The sequence below is a fragment of the Anser cygnoides genome, chromosome 6 (genome assembly GCF_040182565.1).
Source record: "Anser cygnoides isolate HZ-2024a breed goose chromosome 6, Taihu_goose_T2T_genome, whole genome shotgun sequence".
NCBI classification, from domain to species: domain Eukaryota; kingdom Metazoa; phylum Chordata; class Aves; order Anseriformes; family Anatidae; genus Anser; species Anser cygnoides.
In genome coordinates, this window is record NC_089878.1 from 29,763,571 (window position 1) to 29,785,694 (window position 22,124).

At 37.8% G+C, this 22,124-nt stretch overlaps 1 protein-coding gene across 3 annotated transcripts in view; it reads left to right on the plus strand.

Moving 5' to 3' along the window:
- The window catches only part of CNTNAP5 (contactin associated protein family member 5), a 285,697-nt gene that overhangs the window by 174,362 nt on the left and 89,211 nt on the right, over positions 1 to 22,124 (plus strand). For all 3 annotated transcript variants that reach the window (XM_048050395.2, XM_048050396.2, XM_013178329.3), the window contains 2 exons: positions 2,811 to 2,917; positions 14,722 to 14,841. In XM_048050395.2, coding sequence (XP_047906352.2) covers positions 2,811 to 2,917; positions 14,722 to 14,841 — 227 coding nt within the window. The remainder of the gene's footprint in view (positions 1 to 2,810; positions 2,918 to 14,721; positions 14,842 to 22,124) is intronic.

The following is a 22,124-nucleotide window of genomic DNA, read 5'->3' on the forward strand; positions in this document are numbered from 1 at the left end:
TCAATGTGGTTGGTGCTAATTAAAGCAAATAGACTAAGGAATTAAAAAAAAAAAAGTTTAATTCTGAATTTATGAATATCATTAAAAGCTTACATAGCTAGTTCAACTTGTCTGTTGTGCATTGTTGGGGGAAGAAAAAGTGTCTGCATTTGTAAGACAAACAGAAATGAGAAGTGACCTTCAACTTTGTAAAGCCTTTATTAAGGAAGCTGTTTTAATGGAATAAATGTGGCTAAGCCTCTGATACGGGCCTTTGGCAAACCACAAATGACTAGCAATTAGGTGTACTGTATGGGGTTAATTAATAAGAGTTAGTTTAAAAATAGGCAGAAAACATATTTGTCCATTACACTGATGATGTAAATTATGATAATGATACAGTGCAGTGCTATTTTTACCTCTCCTAAGAGCTTTATAAACATCAGATATTTCTTGTCTCCATCACTCTCTGCAATATGAGTATAGCTACTTCTCTTGTACAGGTGATATAAGTGAATGTTTATCATCAAAGAGCAGGTAGAAGTGAAGGCAATAAACTGAGGGCAAGACCAGACATGACCGAAGTGTAAACTTGAGCAAATTGCTCTTCCAGTCAAAATTTATATTTATCACTGCAGAGCTGTTGAACCACTGTGCTTCTCCTGAAGTCTCTGGGATGAAACTGCTGGTGAGTCCTGCAGAGCACAGCTGGGCACAGGTCATGCACCAGCCAGTCCTACTTGTGCCATCTCATAGGCTGTTCTTGCTTTCTTTAGCATTGACCCACAGATTAATCTCTTCTCCATTGCCATGAGTAGATGTGATGGCAGAGGGCCTGGCTAAGTTGTCTCTGTATCAGCAGGGCTTTTGTCTCTGCTGGATGATTTCTCAGCATAGCATTAAAAGCTGAAGGCTCACCCTTTCTCAGACTGCCTGTTAGTACGAGTCAAAACCAACAGCTTTGCCCATCCCCTTTGTCTTTGTTTTAGATGTTTAAGTAAAAAGCCTAAGAAATGGTGTCTACTACAGATAAACTGACAAGTTGGACTTTGAGACGCACCTTCTTTAGTTCCCTTGCTGTGTGTCTCAACTGTTCTCCACAGCACTGCAAAAACCTCCCTGGTGAGCAGGAAATCGAGGAGTGTATTTGTCGTTTTCTTTCGCCATTCTATATTTGAGACCGATGATTAGTGGAAGCCATAAAAATTATTTTTTATAAGAGTAATATACCTTATAATTGCCTCAAATGATGTTACTGATAGTTATAAATATCATATTTTCTTCTTGAAACCCTTATGTCTGTAATATTTGAATAATAAATAATGACTAAGAACAATTGATTAAGTATTAATAAAAATGAGTTAATCTTTGATATGATATATTGTCTGTGTAATTTTATTATGGTGGTATAAATAGTGATCAAGTAAATCTGAGTTCCAGATCAAATCTCAGCCCCATACATATGCAGACAAGGATACATGTGCAAGTACTTGCACACAGCATGTTGAAGACATAAGGTTAGTCTGATAGGCTTTTATCACATATGCAAGTTTCTTGGGGTAGTTAGTGTTTGGCAACTCCAGATAACCTTGGACTCAAGTAAGCTGATGAATGCATGGCTGGTGGGGCTCAGAAGCCTGTGGAGCACAGTGGCCGTTAGTGACACATAAGTTTTCAATTTCTACAAGTGAAATGTGCTTTAATTGTCAGGATTTTTGAAGAAGCAGACAGAAAGCCACAGTTAAAGGCAATGTGCACAGTTAAATGCAAACGTTTACTAAGAATGAGATGAACTACAAGAAAATCAGGTCTTCAACTAGTACAAATCTAGGTAGCTTCAGTGACTTCATTGGTTGCTGGCAGCACTGAAAAATCTGGGCCATAAAAAGGATTTTGAAGTTCAATTTGCAGCCAAGCAGACCCTAATGAAATGCTGGCGTGGGTGAGATGGATAGATTGTCTGTTTTCTATCCACCCACCCATCACAATTGCATCAGTGGTATTATAAACAAGTTACTCATTTTTCAGAATTCGAACACACAGTGTAAAAGAGATTATCTAATATACAGTAAGGGAAAAAAAAAAAAAAAAGAAAAGACAATGGAACAAGCTCTGTTTCCATGTAGACCAGTGTAACTCCATTACACTGCCCGTATTTACACCACTGTAGTTCAGATCAGTGTTCACCTCTTGTCCTGGAGATTGAATTTATCTCCCGCAGCTTTTGTTTCTGTTCACTTCCCAAGCTGCATGCTGTTATGCCTCTTTCTTCTTTTAATAATTTGCTTCTCAATAATACTTTGGAGGCATACCAACTAAAACAAGGGAAAGAAGAGAGAGTACAGAACTCATAACTGAAGCATATTTTCCCTTTCACTTCTGAAATTTTCATGTCATTTGAGCTACCACAAAATGTAATGCAGCCTAATTTTGGTGATAATGATTTCTTTTTAATCAGAGAACTGGGAATTCTTTTAAACAAGATTTCAGTAGTATTTTCACCTGTTATTCATCCTCCTCCTCTTTGCTGAGATAGTTTGTGGCACTTTAACTGCTAACAAGTAAAGGACAAGCGGATTTTTATTTATTTATTTATTTTGAGAGTGATCTTTACTGGCTTGCTGGATTTATTAAATGTTGTTTTCTTCAGTGCTTATGATGGAAGTGAGTCAAAGATCAGAGGAATAACTAATTACTTCAGGTAATATGCAGTGATTCAGCCCTAGGAAACTCTTGCCTCAGTGGGAAAAGAGACTATTTTTTTTTCCAGACCATTATTTTTATTGAAATATTTATAATTAATTACATTTTTTAAATCTGTCTCTGATCAGATGTTTGCCTAACTACTGTGAACATGGAGGAAAATGTTCTCAGTCCTGGACCACATTTTACTGCGACTGTAATGATACAGGTTATATGGGAGCTACCTGTCATAACTGTAAGTAAACCCACACATTCATTGTTTTCTACTACAACAGATATGTCAATGTGCACATAAAACAGAGAGGAGCTTAGTGACAGGTCATCTCATATTGTAGGATGTGACATGCCCTGACATGTCTCATGGAAGAGTTCAAGAACTGGTATAGGAAAACTATGGGAACCCATTTGTAAATGTGCTTGTTTCTTGACAAATATTTTGGAGAAAACAAAGCCATATTATTTTAACTGCTTTCCACATTTTTTCTCACATTGTGCATTGATTTGGAGAACTTTACATTCATTCATGTTGCATACACATCACAGATGAGTTGGTCACTAGACATTTAGGCAAATTTATCTAGAATGAGCTGGGTGAATTGAATCTCTGGTTGGGATTGCATGTCAAGCAGCAGTAATGAATGTATGAAATAAGAAATACTTGCTCTTCAGTACTATGTCTTCTGTTCGTATCTTGAACCAAATGTGTAGGCCAATAGAAGGTGGATGGACTGTCTTTGTTGCTCGTTATCTGGAAACTCATGTTGCAAAATCAATGTTTTCAGGAGTTTATGGTTTTGAAATTTTGCTGAATTCATTGGGCTGCTGCCTTTTAGCAAGGATACATTATCTGAAACAGTAGCAGTATGTGATGCACGCACATACTGAAATCCACAGCAAGGATTATAAGGTATTTTTTTTTAAAAAAAAGTACCACAGTAGACACACCACACGGGGAATTCTGATTAAAAAAAAAATAGAAAGGGGAGTCTAAAATAAAGCCTGTTCATAAAGCTAACTAAAAGGAAAAATAGTTAGAAAATGAAGGTAAAACTTTGTTCTGTCACTGGAGATAAAGTGAGTAACAGTTCCAGGAATACAGCTGTAACCTCTGCAGGTATTTGATGAGCAGTCAGACCGCAGATAGGATGAGGCTGGTGAGAGATGCATTTTTCCCTGGTAAGCTAAAAAGCAGAAGAGAAGAAAAGGTACTTAGTGGTCTGAAGCTGAGAATATTGGCGATGGTACTCAAATTCTAGAGACCCTAATGGTTTGCTAATTAATGATGAAATCATTTGTGGTGTGAAGTCTCTAGTACATGGGAGAGGCAGTTGAGAGATCTATTCATAGATTTGTCTTCCAAGCTGAAGGCACCTGAACACTACATTGTAAATTCAAAACAAGGTAAGTGTTTGGTGCAGAAATCATATTCTACTGTACCAAACTAGAAGAAGGATGTGAAGAAAAATGCCAAGTTTATAATTCAGAAGAGAGGGATTACTGTTTGCCCGGCATTTTTGTCATTCCAAAAGACATCACTCCTCTTCAAATCATCCAGACCTGAGCCAAAGTACGCAGCGATTGAGGCCATAGCAGAATATTTACACCAGCTGATGCTTGGTGCAAAGCTAGATGGCCAAATCAGTTAATGAGAAGAGAAAGGGTCCTTGTGGCAGGAAGAGATCTGTTGACCATTAAAGGTGATTAGGGATGCTAACCTCTAGGCTACACCTGAACTATCATATTAGCTCAGGGCCTAAGGCTCGCTATATCTCTGTCAGCTTGGCATGGCTTGTGTCTGAAGGAGACCATCTCATTGTTGCAGAGGACTGGTTTATGACTAGTTTTCCCCACAGATATTTGCATGGAGTTATTGAAGCCTCCTGCATCTGTGAACTGATGTCTGCTCTCCCTCAGATCCCAAAGGCACACAGAGGTCTGCAGTTATTTAAGGTTCACTGATGTAAAAACTACCCTGATAAGTTTCTCAAGAAGATCTGTGCTAAGACTTGCATCAGGTCAAGCTGTGCACACATGTGATGTACAGCTATTCAGCTGCTGAGCTTATTTACAACCATATTATCAACAGCTAATTTGATTCCAGCTAGATTGTGCAGCCAGCTGCCCTGTAAACCAAGCAATGCTGATAAACTGTAACATTAGTCTGGAGGAATGCATTCATCTGCTTGAGATGTGTGATGAAACTATTTCAAAGCCGGTGGGCAAATGCGAGCTGTTGATAAGAAACCTACAGAACAAGAGACGTTATCACTTTCAGCTGATAGTGGTTGACATACAAGAGTACCTTGTAGCAGGTGAATGAAAACCTCAGATCTGATCACAGTATAACTTCAGAATATCTTCAATATAGGGGCAGCTCTTCCAATCAGGTAATTCAGTATAGTTCTATCAAAGTAAAACATATAATTTCTTAAGTTTTGAAACATTATCTCAACAGATTTTGATTTTTACTAGAACACTGAGGCTGACAGGCCTGAAATTGAACTAGTACCACTTGGAGAGGCTATTTCTTTTACAAAAAGGCCCTTCAGACTTAAGTCTGTGCAGCAACAGTGGAAAGATTTAGCTGGCAATCTGCTGCAAGTCAAACATAGTGTGACTAGTTTCATCATCAGGTGGATTTTGTTTCTTTCTGAGTTGAATCACTGTGATTTTTGCCTCTCTTTCGTGTGGTGTTTGTAAGAGGTTTGCTTTGTTTTCAAGAAATACTGCATCATGCGTATCTGCAAACCAGAATTAATTGATTTATGTTTTATCAGCTCAGACTGTGAGACCTTACCATTTTAAGAACTGATATCTGAAGATATATTGTTCTTAACTGACTGTCATCATCTCTAAATAGTTGAGCTTGTGCATCAGCATTCTGTGGCTGATGCACAGGCTGTCTTACTGGTTTCTTCTAAACATTCATGGACTTACACAGGATCCTACTGTGAGAAACAGTTTATAATACAGATTATTCCTGTTCCAAAGAGCTTGCCCTTTGGATTCTGAGGTAAGAAAACATTCTGGTGCATGTGATGGAGTGTCAAAAAGTCTTCATCAGCATCATAGGCAGTGGTTTCAGTCTACCAGGTACATAATTATTACTAGGCTTCCTTAGAGGCAAAATGTAATAAGGTGGATTAAAAAGAGGAAGGAATTGAATGCTCACAGGTGTGAAGGAGTGACATGGGAGAAAGCAATAATGTGCTTGTTTGAAAAATATAAGGCTATGACCAGAGAAGTTTGACATTTTTGATAGGGAAAATTACAGGTAGACTGGTTGGAAATATGCTGTGAAAAGCAAAGATAGTTTTTATTTGACACAACTAGGGGGAAGTAGACAGTGGCAGGACAGAACAATAAGTTGATAAAAGACACACCTGGAACAATGTTTACATGACCGTGTCAGATAAGTGAGACAAGATTGTGTCTTTCGTGATTTAAAATGGGTGTAGTTGAAATTCAAGATGTGTGGATGAAGAGCAGAAGTGCATATCTCAATATATATATACATATAAAGAATTAGCTGATCTAGACATGGCCTGGATGTAATCTTCCCAGAGGCAATTGGTGTACTGCAAACACCAGGTATCTTCCTGCTCATTCAGAATCCCTTCTGATTCTGAAAGCTTCTGAACAGTTACAGGAGTTATGGCAATCTACATTATCCAGGTGAGGGTCCACCAGCAAAAGGGTATAGGGTCGTGTACATTTAAATAAATATAATGCAGCAGATAAGTTTTACTCTGAAGTTTCCTTTTGTCCTGCTTTTCTTTTCTGAACTTAGCTGTAAATACAAATAAAATAGTGATAAAATTCACTAGTGGTTTCTGGGTGTCAGTAGCTGTAGCAAAATAGATAAAATGTAATGTTTCCTTCTATTTTTCTATTTTAGATAGAAACACCAATGTTAGTAAACAGCTTGGGAAAAAGGCCTAGGTGGGGTTCAGCTCAATTTTTGTTGGGTATTGTGACATATATTCTAAGGTAATCGTCTCTGTTTAACAGAATGGCCTTTATTTAACAGAGGGAGTGAGCTACTTTCAGAATTTGACTAATGAGACTGTAAAATAAGGTGTCTGTGGAATGGACCACTTCTGAAATATGTCAGTTCGCCTGTTTCTGCAGAGGGGGACTGTCTTAGGTTAGATGTGCAATAGGCAATTGAACCTAGGTCAGAATTATAGATGTATATGTACAGAGACAAAGAAACAGAGAGGAATTGTAGGTATATAGATATATTTTTAATTGAGAGGTCATAGTTGAAAACCTGAACAGTCATCTCTCTCATGCTATTAATTCTGCTTGTAATTATCCTGTGACAGAGAAAGCAGTAACAAGTGTAAAATAGCCCTGAGATACAGACTGTTATAACTTTATTGCAAGTTAATGATTGGTAATCTCCTCTTTGTATGAGCTATGTTACTCCCTTAGAAAGCCTCATCTTCCCCCTCTGCATTTCTGTTATTTTATGTATGACAGTTTTCAGATGGCCTTTAGTCTTAGGTGTATTTTTTTGTTCCAAAGAATGCTGAACATTGAAATAAAGGATGATGAGACATATAAAATAATGATTTTATTCTTCATGTTCTGGGGATAACAACATGTCCCAAAGCTTTGCAAGGTGATAATTAACAGAATGTAATTTAATTCTGGATATTTGCTTTGGTGTATGATCTATCTTGTGGATACAGGCATGTGTCTTATTGGCCAAGGTAATTGCTGGAGGCAAGAGCCATCCAATAATGGAAATGTCATAAAGTCATTGATATGACATAAACTTAACATAACTTGAGGCTTTGAAAATGTATTTTTTCATACTAATATGCTTACTGCATATATAATTTTTGATCTGAAGAGCTTAATATGGCTTCAGCGAGATTGTTATCGGTACTGGAGTTGCATCTTAAAGAGCAAGCCATGGATGGTAATTCTCTTGTGTTCCAAAGTAGGGATGCATTTACACAGTTCACTGGCTGGGCAAATGTAGTTCAGAGAGTTTCAGTATGCCAGATGTCTAGTAGTAAATCTAGTCATGTAATTTATATGTCCTGAGTAGCCAATTTTCCATTGAAATAGACTTTTCCATGTGTATTTAAAAACTTTTGTGTTCTTTGACTAAACAAAACATGTTTAAAATTCATATCAAGCCTTCAGTACTGTACTTGGTGTTCCTGCATATTTCTGTTCACACCATGCTTCTGGCATATGAATTTTCATTGTTTATTTTGTAATAAGTTACTGTCTTATTATTGCTTTCCCTTCAGTTTGTGTATCTGTAAATTGTACATTTGCATTTCTCAGTGGTGTTTGTTTAAACAAAAGTTTTCCCTTTGCTTGACATTTTCTTGTAAATAATGCAGAGACTAATCCACTTTGGGATGTGACTGCAGACCAGAGTGTATAGGGGGTTCTCAGGTACTCAGTACCCTTTGAGGCCTGCCTTTGTCAGGTGTGACCTGACATGACCACAGGAATGCCAGTACTTTAAGAGTAAGGCTGAAATACTATGCTTGATGTCCTTTAAGTCTATAATTTCTCCTTGCCCCCCAACCTTGTTCTTAACAGTGAAGGGTTCCTTGGCACTCTTACCCCAGCAAGATGTGGAGATTATCCTGAATCAGCCATGGGCTGCTGGGCATGAGGGACTGACACAGCAATCTTCAAACCTCAGTGGGAAAGTGACAGTGGGATGGGCTGACATGACCTTTCCTACGCAGAGCTAGGGACAGCCTTAGCTTGAATTGTAGGAAATGGTATAATCCCATGTATAATGGGAGGATCCATTCCCAACATGCGTTTAAGTGACATTGGGGTAAAAGTCATTTTAAAGCTATCTGTGAAAATAACACATTATTTATCAGATGAGTAAATACATATTTTAAAAAGGGAAAATAAGCCATCTGTCATGCAGGCACATCAGAGTGGAGAGTGCATTAGTCTGTCAACAGCAGAGCTGTCAAAATCCAGTTTCTGAGAGTACAGATTTCATTTTCTGGCATTTAACTAGCCAATTGTATTATAAGGGTGAGAATGACAACCATTCCCATAGTTCATTGCTTGTACTAATCCCTCTACTGTTGAAATGAGAAGAGAAGAAGAAACCTCTCATTGCATATCACTTGATTTGTTATTTAGAAAAATCCTGGATTGAATACTCATTACTCTGAGTCTGTAAGAGCAAATCTGTCAGGCCAGACGTATGCAAGTAGAGGGTGAAATAGGCATCTCCAATCTGTGTCCCAGGAGCTCTGAGAGTTTTGATGAGAATGCTTAATTTGGTCTGTGGTGAGCATTTATGCATATCAACTTGTCCAAGGTGCATGGCAGGTTGCTGATCCAAACAGGATCCCCAGGTCTTACTGGCCTTTCTGTTCTAACCATTAAATAATATTTTACCTCAGAATACAATAATAATACTATTATTATAAGGTTTATTTTTACTTTTTGCATCTAAGGATACAAAGAATTGCGAAGGAATGAAGTCCCAGATGATCCGGCTATTCTGCCTACGATATTTCATGATTGTGCAACTGTTAGGTGTGGTAAAAAAACATACATTTCTGCAGTGTTCTGTCTGGGGATTGGACAGTGTCAGTACATCCCAATAATATCAAGAATTAAAGCTCTTTTGGCATCTTTAATGTATTTAATTTATTATATCACCATAAAATGCCGTCATCTGAGTAATTGATGTAAATTGAGTAAAAAAAGCTACTTTTATTAGATTAAGAGAATCCAGCCTAGAAAGAGCAATATCACAGGACTCATTTTGGTAATCATATCTTGTACAGCCAAAATTCTGAATCTCCACCACAGAGTATTTGCAGTGAACTGTGTATCATCAATTTCCAAAGTAATTAGAAATATAGTAAGAAATAAATGTTGAGAATTTTAAGGTTTGGTTTTAGTTGATTTGTTTTTTGGAGGAAGATCATATTGATGTCCATTGCATTTGAAAGTGACAAAATCTTCAGATTTAAATTAAATTTTTTGTTGCCTTTTTTTTTTTTTTTTCTTTTTCATGATTTGGAGTTCACAATCTTAGTTTTATCTATACAAATAATATACTGCTGGGTGGAGGAGAGAGGTTTACCTTGCCTGGTCTCCCAGGAGTAAAAGTGAAGTCCAGGTATCACTTTAACTTTTGCATCAAGTCCAACACCCAGGGGGTGAGTTGTAATTGGTGAGTAACAAGTTCATTCTTTCATTGAAGAGAGGAGGCTTTAAATATTTTGTTCCATGAGGATTATTTGCAGAAGTTCAAGTCTTTGCACAAGAAGCAGTCATCTTTTTCACCAAGAGAGAATCAGGGGGTGGAAAATAAAAGTAGTCTGAGAGAGGGTTTTATAAGTTAGAAACATGGGGGCAGAAGAAACAAAGCTGTTAAGTACTAAGGAAGGCCAGCGGAAGAGTTACCTGAAGGGAGCTCAGCAATGCATCAGTAAATGTGTGTTTAGTGAAACCTAATCTGACTGCAGATGAACTGATAAGGGCAAAAGAAAGACTGGGAGAAAGTGTCAATACAAACATGAGTTGTCAGTAAAAAACTGAATAAAAACATGTTTTATTGGAAACAATTGAAGTTTGACCTTGCAAATGTTTGTGCTTAGCCACATGCTGTCATTTCATCACGGTGGGGATACAATCTCTTCTGGTTTAAGGACTGTAATTAAAACAGCTGGATTACCAGGTTCCAGATACTTCAGAGATCTGAACAGAGATGAAATTGCTTATATTTAAAACCAGTAAGGCTCTTGCAGCATATTGATCATACTTGCAGGGGGACAGTATGGGTTTGCATGTGTTGCTAGCAGCTCTTTCAGCTGTGCGTAATGCAACTTCGTGAAACAAACAAATTTGCCTCTGCTGCCTGCAGGAACTCAATTGCAGTACTGTTGCTGCATGGCAGTGCATCTCATTCCCAAAAGGGCCTGAGGAAATGCAGCAGGAACTGAAAGTCACAGGTTGTGTTGGGGCTCAGTGAAGCAAATATCTTTGGAAAACTATCATTTTATTTTCAGTGGTTGATGTAAGTTAAAAGTGGTCAAAAAAAAAAAAAGATGGTTAGAGAAGGAAAAGTGGTCTTGCTCCTTTGGAAAAAATAGTAACTTACAGGTTTCAATTTTGAAAAAAAAACTTTTCAAAAACTGCTTGGTTAAACATTTTAATGAGAAAATGAGCTTTCAGTGAGCAGCCTATAAATAATGTTATTTTAGGTTATTTTAGTCCCATTTTAGTGAACATTTTAAAATGTGAAAACAAACTTGAAGGTGTGAAAGTAAACACTATTAAAAATTCTTCACAAAAGGAATAACTTTTTTAGTTTAAAAATAATGCCTGAAAATTATTGACAAGTTCTACTCAGAATGAACTCTGAGATCTCCTTTATTTAAAAAAAAAAAAAGTGTAATTACTGCAAATGTTGTTTGACATTAAAATGTGTGCCTTTGTCAGCAGTTTCATAATTACAATTGTTGCTTGCTTTTTGAAAGTTAGGCCCTATTACATTCATAAATAGTTGGTGACTCCTTAATGATTTCCTGCTGTTCCCAAAACAACTGTATCTCCATCTACTTCAAAGAAGTTTGGCACAAAGTGGAACATAAATCTGAAGGCAATTTTCAAAGTTAAGGCTCTGGGGTCTTAACAGTCACAGCTGACTGTTTTTTGTTTGTTTGTTTTTTACTTTTGTATGGCATTCCTGATTGCGTAAAGTGACGAATGACTACAAAGAGATGGGGTCTTCCACTGAACCATAAGACAGCTTCAAGTTGTTGTCACTGGGGTAATAAGGCCTTTTTCAGCAAATGGAACTGCGTGACTTCACTCTGAAACCTGCAATCAGCTCGGCCTGCAAAAATGATGAGCAGAGCTTGGAATGGATGGTGCACATGAAATGCCTGTGGGGGGATCTGCTGGTGACTAAAAAACAATTTTCTCCTTGATGCACTGTATAGCATAAAATAGAAAGAAAGAAAAGAGAGAGAGAACTGAAAGCAATGACCCATCCAGTCTAGAAGTGTGTAGTACCAATTGCTTAAAATACAGGCGTATGAAACTTTCAGTGTGCAACTACAAAATAAACTGTCCAGCAAAACATCTATTCTCTAAGTCGTGATAGTTAGAATATGCTTTATGTGCTAGAGCTTGGGGCTTATAGATTTTTCCCACTTCTTCTGCTACTCCCTAATACCTACTGCTGGAATTGTCGTAACTGAAAGGAGAACACCAGACAGACATAACCGTAGCTTCACCAAAGCATACAAAGTTTGTGTGTCCTTTCAGATTTATGCCACTTGAGCACCTTTAGCCTGAATTCTCGCTCTATTCAGCTTTTTTTTTGTTTCCAAATATACAGTGACAAAGGGGCTGTCTACATCATCTCTGTTTGTATCTGTCCATGTTATTAATGGTTGAATCTTCACATCTTTCCTTATCAATTTGGATAAAAGTGTATCCAGGCTCCAGCCAAAATGACAGTCAAGAAGTAGCAAAAACACTTAGGAGGAAAAAGTTTGTGATGAAGAATGAGCTTCTAGATGTGCCAGTTCAAAGCCAACATATTAATTTTATGTCTCTGCACCATCGCTTGCTTTCAAAAATACTTAGCAAACAATTGAAGCAATTGACATAATCCGTAACAAGAAAAGATAAAGTGTCCTGTAATGATGATGACAGCAAATTCACTAAATGAGCTGGAGTTCGAGAACTTTGCAAATTGATCAAACTATGATTCCTTGGTTGCTTACTTAATCACCTGTTACAGTTTCTCTCCTGACCCTCCATAGTCCAGTTACTTTCGTCAGCGCTTTGGCAACTGAGGGACTCCCTGTTTGCTCCTCCAGTTGTGAATACTGGAATAAAAGGTTCTGGCTTGGAGATTTAATTTTATTTGTATTTGGTTTGTATTCTTGACCATCTTTCAGAGTGGGAATTTACAGATCTCATAGGCTCCTATAGTTCTCTTTACATCAGGTTAATGACTCTGAGGAAGAAGCTTTCTTTATCCTGGTTATGATAGGACAGGTATTAATTAAAGCACTATCTTACCAGGTGCTGAGTACCTTAAGCATCTCCTTAACTCTGGGAAGGGTAATGCTATGCATATTTAGCACTTAGAGGTGTTCTGCCAGCAAAAGATCTCTGGTCAGGATAGAGGTGTACAGGGCAAAAACATATTTCAGCTGGTGATACAAGTGTCTGATTCATTTAGTGACAATCTTATTTTATAGGGTGGTGATAGAAATACCCTAGAATGGTGGTTCTATTTTGTTGGCAAGAGTGAACTCCAAATATTATTAAAATGTGAGTGATCGTCTCTCGCAGAGCTTTTTTCAGAATGAGAAAGACAAGACAATAGTCAAACAAGTCTACTTCAGGCTGGCCATTTAAGTCTTTCTGAAACTTGTTTCATCAGGTAAACTTCTTTTAGGGAAACTGGGGAATGGAGGTATGCTAGTTTGTGCATGCACAACGATGGGAAAGGGGAATTACTCCTGCTGGTGCAGAACAATAGCTGCCTCCTGCAGGAGAGGGTTGGACTGCAATTAAAAAGTGGTGAGAAAGTGCTCTGCCTATGTTCAGTATGCAGATCTCCTTGTGATTCTTCTGGATGAAAGGCACTGGGAACTTTGCAGTTGTATTTATGACCTTGACTCAGCAAATACTGTGCTATATCAAATTTAACTGTACTGCTCTGATGCCTGAAGAATTGAGGGGGCTTGGGAAAAGATATGCAATGGCTAACAAATGGGATATTCACAAGTTCCCCTGGGTATCTCCCAGTCTGTGTAAGTCCTGTATTTGCTGTATAATGGTGTATGAATGTGCAAATAGTGGTTAAAATGTGCTCATAAAATTAAGGGCTAAGAAAAGTGATAGATTTGACCTTGCAACAGCCAAAGATAATGCCCAAATATGCTGTGTGCTTTTCTGCTGGTAGCACTCAAAAGCTTAGTGAAAGAGCATGGGTTATTCTCTTTGCTTGCATTTCCACTACAGTGTCATCTAAATAACTCTGTCTTACAGGAAGAAAAAAGGAAGTCCTGATCTATCTGCTAAGTCAGTTTGTGATTTTTATTGTATTTGTTAACAACTAGTTGAACAATCATAATCTGTTACGGATAATAGCCTCGTCAGTATAATCAGGTAGCGGTTTAAATTGGGGAAACAATCAGTCCTCCTGCAGTGGGATTTAAGGTCACTCCTGTTCAAGATCCAGGATCATACCAATGACTTTCTGATACCTCATAACTCCCCTCTGTGAAGGGGTTTCCTTCTCTGCCCCGTGTGAAGTGACAGTTACAGTATCTTACCTGAAAATATGACGCAAATACAAGGAATTGCACTGACCTGTGGAAAATTTTCCTTCACTTACTGCTGTTACCAACCTGCTGTGCTTGTTTATTAATCACATGGATTTTCTTAGGCACTAATCCTCCAAAAGAAGAATATTGATAAGCAGAGAGGAAGAGTTGGTTGTATAAAAATAGCTCTAAAGCATAAAGACGTCACCCAGGATGGAGACCATATCTGAGCTTGAGCTTTTCTGCTAGGGGATAATGGCTTATTTTCATTTGGAATAGTAGACAGTGATAAAGGGAAGCTAGGGACTGACAGAAATGTGTCTTCTATGTTGATGAGACTTAAACATTTGCCCAGGCAGTAAATCATGTATATTTGTATGTATATCTTTGAAATATCATTACATGGATGTTCACATGTATCACTCCCCTAACTGTATGGGGGCATGTTTGAAAGTTCATATCTGTTTCCTTAAGTATTTACATAGTTTAATCCAAAATAAGACCTATACCCATGTTTTTAAAGCCAGCATATACTTAAATTCAATAAACTAGTAAAATACATGCCTAATTTTGAGCATGTGCTGAGGACCAAATGCAGGAAACTCTATCACATTAGTCAGGAGTGAACCAAAAGTTTATGTTACGATAGTGAATAAAGCAGTGTTCTTATGTGTAATATATTTTCTGCTTGTTTATATGATACAATTTCTCTGTATCTCTTTTTAAGCTATCTACGAACAATCATGTGAGGCTTACCGACATCAAGGGAGGACGTCAGGTTTCTTCTACATCGATTCTGATGGAAGTGGACCACTTGGACCACTTCAGGTTTTTTGCAATATAACAGGTAATGACCTAACTCTATCATTGGTGCTTGATATTGGCTATAATGCTATTAATGTGTTTATTGTTGCATTTACTAAGAAGACACCAGAAACGTGGTTCTTTCAGTAATGGGGAAAAGCAGAGCATTGGTAGTAACTGAGGTTTGACTCTGAAGCGTTACCTTAAATAGGATCCAAGTAAAAGTGATTTCTAAACCTTAAGCTTAAAGAGATCACTTTGTAGAGATCACTTTGTCATGTTGCTAAATGGTATTAATTAACAACGTTATTTGCACTGGTAAAGGACATTGCTGATATGTTTTTTCATAATATCATAACTTAATGAGATGACTATTTTTTACTGAAGATTTGGAAACTTAGAATTCAATCTTTTTCATTACTGAATAACTTCTCTGCTTTACTAGAACACTAGAGGTGGGATTCAAATCAAATGCTGCAGAAATAGATCCATTACACAGGATTACACATTTGCTTTCCAGATTAGGGTATCGGTTCAGCTGAAAGCAGAGGGCCAGATCTTAAAATAAAACTGTGCATCTGTAAAAGAGATGATAGAGACAAGACCTTTAATCAGTACAAAAATAAACAGGTTGTCTTTACACAAAAGAAAGATGTTATTTCTCATTGTAACATGAGATTATTGTCAGGATACTGCAGGGAAGGAGCTGCCCGTGACCTCTCCTGACATTCAGCTGGCTCTACGTGTCTCAAAACAGGATGTTCACAGCCACAAAAAGCAGAACCTTATTCACAATTAGGCCAAGAAGGTCGTTGCCTAATAAACTGGGAATGAGTACTATGTTCCGTACACTGAGCTGGCTGTTAACCCTCCCATTCTAAGTAGTAGTACTTTCCTTCTTACAAGTGTGTGGCCTTTAATGCTCCAGATAATGCCTTAATCTATCTGGGTACACATGTAGATGAGATGCTCTGAGGGGGAGGGTCACCACAGAGACAGGTAGAAGAGCAAGAGCCTGGAAGGGTGACCTAGTGGTTGAGGTCCCTCAAACTTACAGTTCTGTACTTCTAAAATAAAAGTTTTTAAAATGAGAATTCCCATCTAGCAAATTCTCCTCCTTAATAAGCTAGCTCTGTTTTGTTTATAGGGTTGTCATGCAAAGATATGAGGAAAGATTACAATACAGTCCATATTTGGAGTTGGAAATATGGTCGAACCTCCGTTCTGCTTTTTGTTTTTGAAATGTAGAGGAAATTTCCTCCGTTGTCTCATGTTTGATTTTTTTGTTTTTGTTTTGTATGGGTGAAATAAAATTTTATTACCCTTTCTAAAGTGTTAACTCTGGCAGAGCTACTTTGCCACATATCACCTCCAAGCTTAGTCCAGAAAACAAAGGACTCAGGATATTCATATTTTCTCCTTAATCTCCTTGTACTTAAAGTGCCTCAAATTAAATTTTCATTTTGATTTAATTGGGCAATCATTATGTTAATTAAATGCACACCAGTTCATTATTAAGCATGTTTTTTATTCAAGTGTAACAAATATTTAATAAAATGTCTCCTTCACTGTTGCTGAATTTAGTAAGAACTGAAACAGTTTCACCTTTCTGTCTGAATATCCTTCCTTGATCTTCAGTATGGGAAATGTGCTCATTTTTATTATTTATTGTATAAATATGTGTGATCAAAACATTGTCAGTGCTTTTTATCTCTGTTCAAGAAGTAGAATTTTTGACAAACTCCTTGCAGAAAGTGTCTGCTTTCCTCAAATGAATTTTATTTGGCAGAAATCCAGAAAGCAGATTTTCTCTCTGTCTGTAATGAACTTGCTGACATTCTTATTTTATTTTGGTTATGAGAAAACTGGAGGTGGGGAAAACTGACAAAACCTGCTAGCCTGGAAAACTTTTCTTTTTTGCATTTCTTCTTTCCCCCAGATGTCTCATTTGAGGAAGGGGAAGGTCATTTGTCAAAGGCATCTCTGTTCTTCCTATTGTGTGAAGGAGGACTGAGGCACAGAGAGAAATTATTATTTTGTAATTATCAGGAGAGTTTGATGTACAATTGGGTTATGTTGCCCAGAGAAGTTGTGGATTCCCAATCCCTGGAGGCGTTCAATTCCAGGTTGGATGGGGCTCTGGGCAATCTGATCCAGTGGGTGACATCCCTTCCCATGGCAGGGGATTGGAATGAGATGGTATTTCAGGTCCCTCCAACCTGAGCCATTCTATGTTTCTGTATCATCTAAATATGATTTGGGTGCCTTAATCACAAGAGCTTCTTCTTAATGTTCTTTGGGAACGTATTATTATGCTGATAATAATTGGATGTTTACAGTAATAAATTAAGTGCAAAGTATTTGGGAAAAATAACTTTTAATTTATGTGCACAGGAATAGATTCTGAATTTTGCTGTTACTCTCAGGTTATTCTTCTGCACAGTTTTTCAGAAAGAATCAATATTCAAGGAAAGTTTAAAACAAACAAAAAAAACTTCTATGTTGTTATATTATGGAAGGAATAGAGCAAAAACAGACAACATTGTCCAGTGAAATAAATGCATACCACACCTATTGTAAATGGAAACATGTAGATGGTCAAGAAGTATGGATGGCTTCCATGTGTGGACATACTAAATGGATTGATGAGATGATGAAGGGAACTGTTGCAGGAAAGCATGGAGATCATACGTGGCAGAGAGAAATCAAAAAGGCAATAATTTTTTTCTCTTAATATGGGAGCTGAGGGACTGTTAAGTTATCGGGTAGCAGGATTCCAGTAGTTATTTTTGGTTTTGTTTTTCTTGATGCAATGAATAATTCAGTTTGAAACTTATTATCACAGGACGCCATGGAGTCCAGTGTATCAACAGAGCGGAAAAAAACAGGCTGGAAAATAAAAAGACTCTTGTCTGATAGATTCAGAAGGTGCTATTAAATGCGGAAGTTTAATTGCACTCCCATCTCAGGCAGCTGTGAGGCAAAGCTCACTGGGAATGAATTTCAGAAAAACCTTTTGCCTTTCCTCGCTTCCCTGAGTATCTGTTCTCCTTTGAGGTAGAGGCTGGCTCCTGGGTTAAATGAAGCTTTGGTTTTGCTCAGGCTGGCAGATCTTCTTTTCATATGCAGTTGAAGAAGAGGTAATCTCTTTGTGCCCAAAATGTGTTTAGGCTGAAGAATTTAGAGGTGGAAGGGAAAATCTGGGGAAATGACTCATTTAGTGCTTTTTAAAGTAGAGGTGCAATGAGCTAATGACTTGTGGGAATTGCAGTGCCTTGCATTTGTGAAAGATGAATTCAAAAAAGGAGTCAGATTATCAGAAATGAGCAGCATCATTGCATCTAGAGAAGTGTTGTTCCTTAATGTTCACTTACATTTGGTTAAAGTTGTTTCTAATTTTTATCTGATTAATTGAACAGGTTAATGTTCAATTGCCTTGCCAGTTATTAACCAGGTCAGATTAACACCTTCTTTCTCACATATTGGTGTCTGGTCATAGGCATCCAATATGTGATGTGGATATGGGAAGTATCAACATTAGGAGTTAATTTATTATGTCTATGGTCCCAGTGATTTCTGTGTTGACAGACAACTTTAACAGCCTACTGTTGAATAAAAATTCTGAAGAAAGCACAGAATTATAAGTTTGTGTGTTGAGAGGGAACTGGACAATAAGACACAGACAAGGAGAGAGAAATAAGGGAAAGGAAATTTTTGCAGGGAGAAAAAGCAGCCTGGTAAGAAATTTAACAGTAGAGTGTCACAAGATATCTGCTGATACCAGAGTGGAGAAATATATTTATTCATTGTCTGGAGAAGTAGCTGAAAAAGCAAAGTGACAAACATTGTAGATGACATGCTATTATTTAAATTGGTCAAGAATAGGAAAGAGTATGTGAAGCACTTCAGAAGGATCTTGTCTTGAAGGCTGTTTATTTCAAGTAAAAGTAAAATATCTTGTTGAAATAGGAGGTAGTCAGGAGTGCTAATGTAACTAATTAAAGGCATAGAAAGATATCTGTACAAAGAGAGGCTAAAAGTAAATAATCCATGGCTATTTAGATTAGGAAAACCCAAAGTGAATGAACATCATTGACAGAAGTGATGTTCATTAGCATTTTCTTACAATAGGAATAAAGGGACGGTTCAATGACAATGAAAGACGACAAACTCAAAACTGGGTTAAAAAAAAAAAAAAAGACAGCCCCTTATTAACATAATGTTTTCTTCAACCTATATTCTCATTACACCCAAAGCAAAGTCACTTTTCACAGGGAAATTAATCAATTATAATAAACAAAAAGGAATCCACATCAGAAATGCATGTTTGGGTTTATGCACCCAAACCATGAGCATATGTAGGTGGATGATATAAAAAACAATATGTTTGTGTGGATCCACGCAGGGATTATTAATTATGTTCATTACTGGGGGAACATAGCTAGTGTGGTTCCAGGGCCATCTGCATGGGAATGTGAACTAGCTCTGGCATTAGCTGGGTTCTCCAGTCATCCATGCATGGTCCTTTAGACATTTTTTTGGAGTAAGGTACATAGAGGGTGTATCCTGTCATGTTTTGGGATAATAAGCAACCACCAAGGCTGGGAAATATTTTTTTTTTCCTGTAGGCTGATTGTTTGATAATTAGCCCAAACAAATTCTCACTTCCTACTGAAGTGGCTGATAACAGTTGATAGAAGAAAATGGCTAATGGACCATCTCAACCGCTCTTCTGCAAGTCTCTATTGTTGTGAGGCTCATTCTTTTTCTCTCGTTGCTTAGAAATCTATTGATGTCCTCATCTTTGTGGAGTCTCCTCATCTCCTCTGGTATAAATTTTACTCTTGATGTTTGAAAGATTTGCTTACAATACAGAGTCATTTTGTTGCTGTATTTCTTTACTGATGCTGTTTTACCATAGGAAGACCCTGGACTATCAAATCAATAGTGCTTAGAAATTACTGCGATAAGATCAATGCTTAATTTTATCTTGGCCAGATATTTGTCCAGTCTTCATATGGCTTTTTTTTTTCCCTCCAGAGGTGCCGATTTGGGAGAGATTAGTCCTTATTCCAGCTCTTGCTGCTAGTCCAAGATCTGTTTTTTGAAACTGCCATAATGAAAAAACAAACAAAATTAATGAACAAAAAATCTTTTCTTGTTTTACATACTCCTCTCAAAATGCAATTATTGCCTATTTTTCTCATGCAAGAAAAGTAAAACACTATTTTTTCTGTCTCAGAATACTATTGGCAAGCTGTTCTTAAATCTTGGATATATAGTATAGGATTCTAAAAATACATAAAAGAGATTACCAGAGCTATACTTGCAATTCTTTATAAAATTGCCTCTAGCCGTTTTTTCTTTTTCTTTCATTCAGCTAACAATGATCAAGGTTTTGTTCTTCTGTGTAGTACATATTCCATGGTATGTAAACAAACAGGGCTGAATTCAGGAAGATGCAAGATATGCTTGTAGCTGAAGTGCCTAAATACTTTAGGTGTCTCAATAGTCCCACTTATAGTAGGATATTTGATCAGCTATTTGAGGAAAATATTGTAGAAGTTCCGCTTTACTGTGAACAAGCAACAGACTGGAGTAAGAATGCAAAGGTGAGCTGGCCAGACATCAATCTTTGCTGCAGGGATCGTTGTTGATGCTCCCAATGTAATTATGGGACTGATGGCATTACCGTTCCTGGCATCCCCCCTTTGCACACAGAAATCTCAGATCATCTGCATATAAATTATTAATCTATTTTTCCATAATAAATCATTATCTCTTTCTACTTTTTATAACAATTACACTGATACAAAAATCACTCTAAATCTCCAGTTAAAAGGAGGGCTAACACCAGTTAGGCTCAAGCAATAACAGAGAAGAGGAGAAGGTCATGCCCTTAATTCTGGTTTTATTACCTGCAACTATGTAACTGTGGGCTGAGAACTTCAGTGGTGAAACTCCCTTAGGTTGTCAAAAATGAGTCAGATACAGATTTGAAGTTGTGCAGGAAGTTTTTAGAGCGTTTTGTTTATTTGTTTTGGTTTATTGGTTGCTTTCTTTGCATTCTTATTTGTTTGTTTATGAATGTACCTTGCAGCTTACTGTCTATAATTATGATTGACTTCATCAGTGGGGGAAGACGATGAATGGGAATCCTTTACAAATTATTTACTACTCCTTAGATTAAAGACAGGTTTTTTTTAACAGTTTATCCCCTCAAACACTGCAGGTCTTTTGGCACAACGTAGCTGTGACAATTTATACATTTGCTTCGAATTTTCATTAAGTATTCCAGAACTTCATAAAAGGAAATAAACATTTAATGTTTATATTATGTCAAAGGCATTGTGCTGTCAACAGCTGTTTTGCTGTTTTCAGCAAGCGCTGTGTTTCTGATGAGCTTTACATCAGATGTCCCACAGGCCTTCTTCACCCTCACACATGTAGAAGGCCCCCCAAGGAAATTTTATTACAGAAGAATGTAACAGACTTTTTCCTGTAACCTTTAACCAAGGACTACTGCAGCTTAATCGATCTTCTCCCACATTCACAGTGCTCAGAAGCTAGAGGTGGGCTGTGGCTCCCTAAAAGTTACTCCAGCAGTCTCACAAGTGTGGGATCTGTTTGCACCAGGTACAAGTGCCTAGTGCCCTGTCGGAAAATTTCAGATGTCCTGCCCAGCCTCCTGGTGCTGCTCCAGAAGCACAGCAGATCCCCTGTGGGCTCCCCTTCTTGTCTGCTAGACTCGTGCAGGTACCTGAGCCATCATAAGGCATATGTTGCAACGTATGAGAGCAGAAGGTCATATGTTGAGGCTCTCAAAACTCACCTGGGATGAAGGAGCTTTGTCACCATTGCGCTGAGTGTGAGCGCAGGGCAGAAGTGTCCATTTTGCTCTAAGAGGTAGTTCAGTGACTGCCTCTTTGTTTTTTCGAATATTCTATGATTCTATGAACAAAAATGTTTCTTACTGCTTGCAGATACCCTGCATTACAGGAAATACATAAATGTAGGGTCAGCAAGCAGTGGGCTGGCAGGGTAATGGTTTGTCATCTCTGAGCTTCAGCATAACAGGGGAGATGAGGGTGCAAGGGGTCGCAGAAGAGGTGTCTTGCTCTCATCCATCAGAGCCACCTACCATGATCATTTTGCTGACAGACACCCCTTGAACCTTGGGCTCAGAGTGAGCAAACATCATGCCTGGGGACAGAAGGGAGTTTGGAGCCCAGCTCTTCCCTTTTTGCTGGGGCTGCATGTCTGTGGAGCCAGGGGTGTCACTGCAACCCTTGTACCTTCCAGGTGCTGCCTACTGACTGCTGGGAG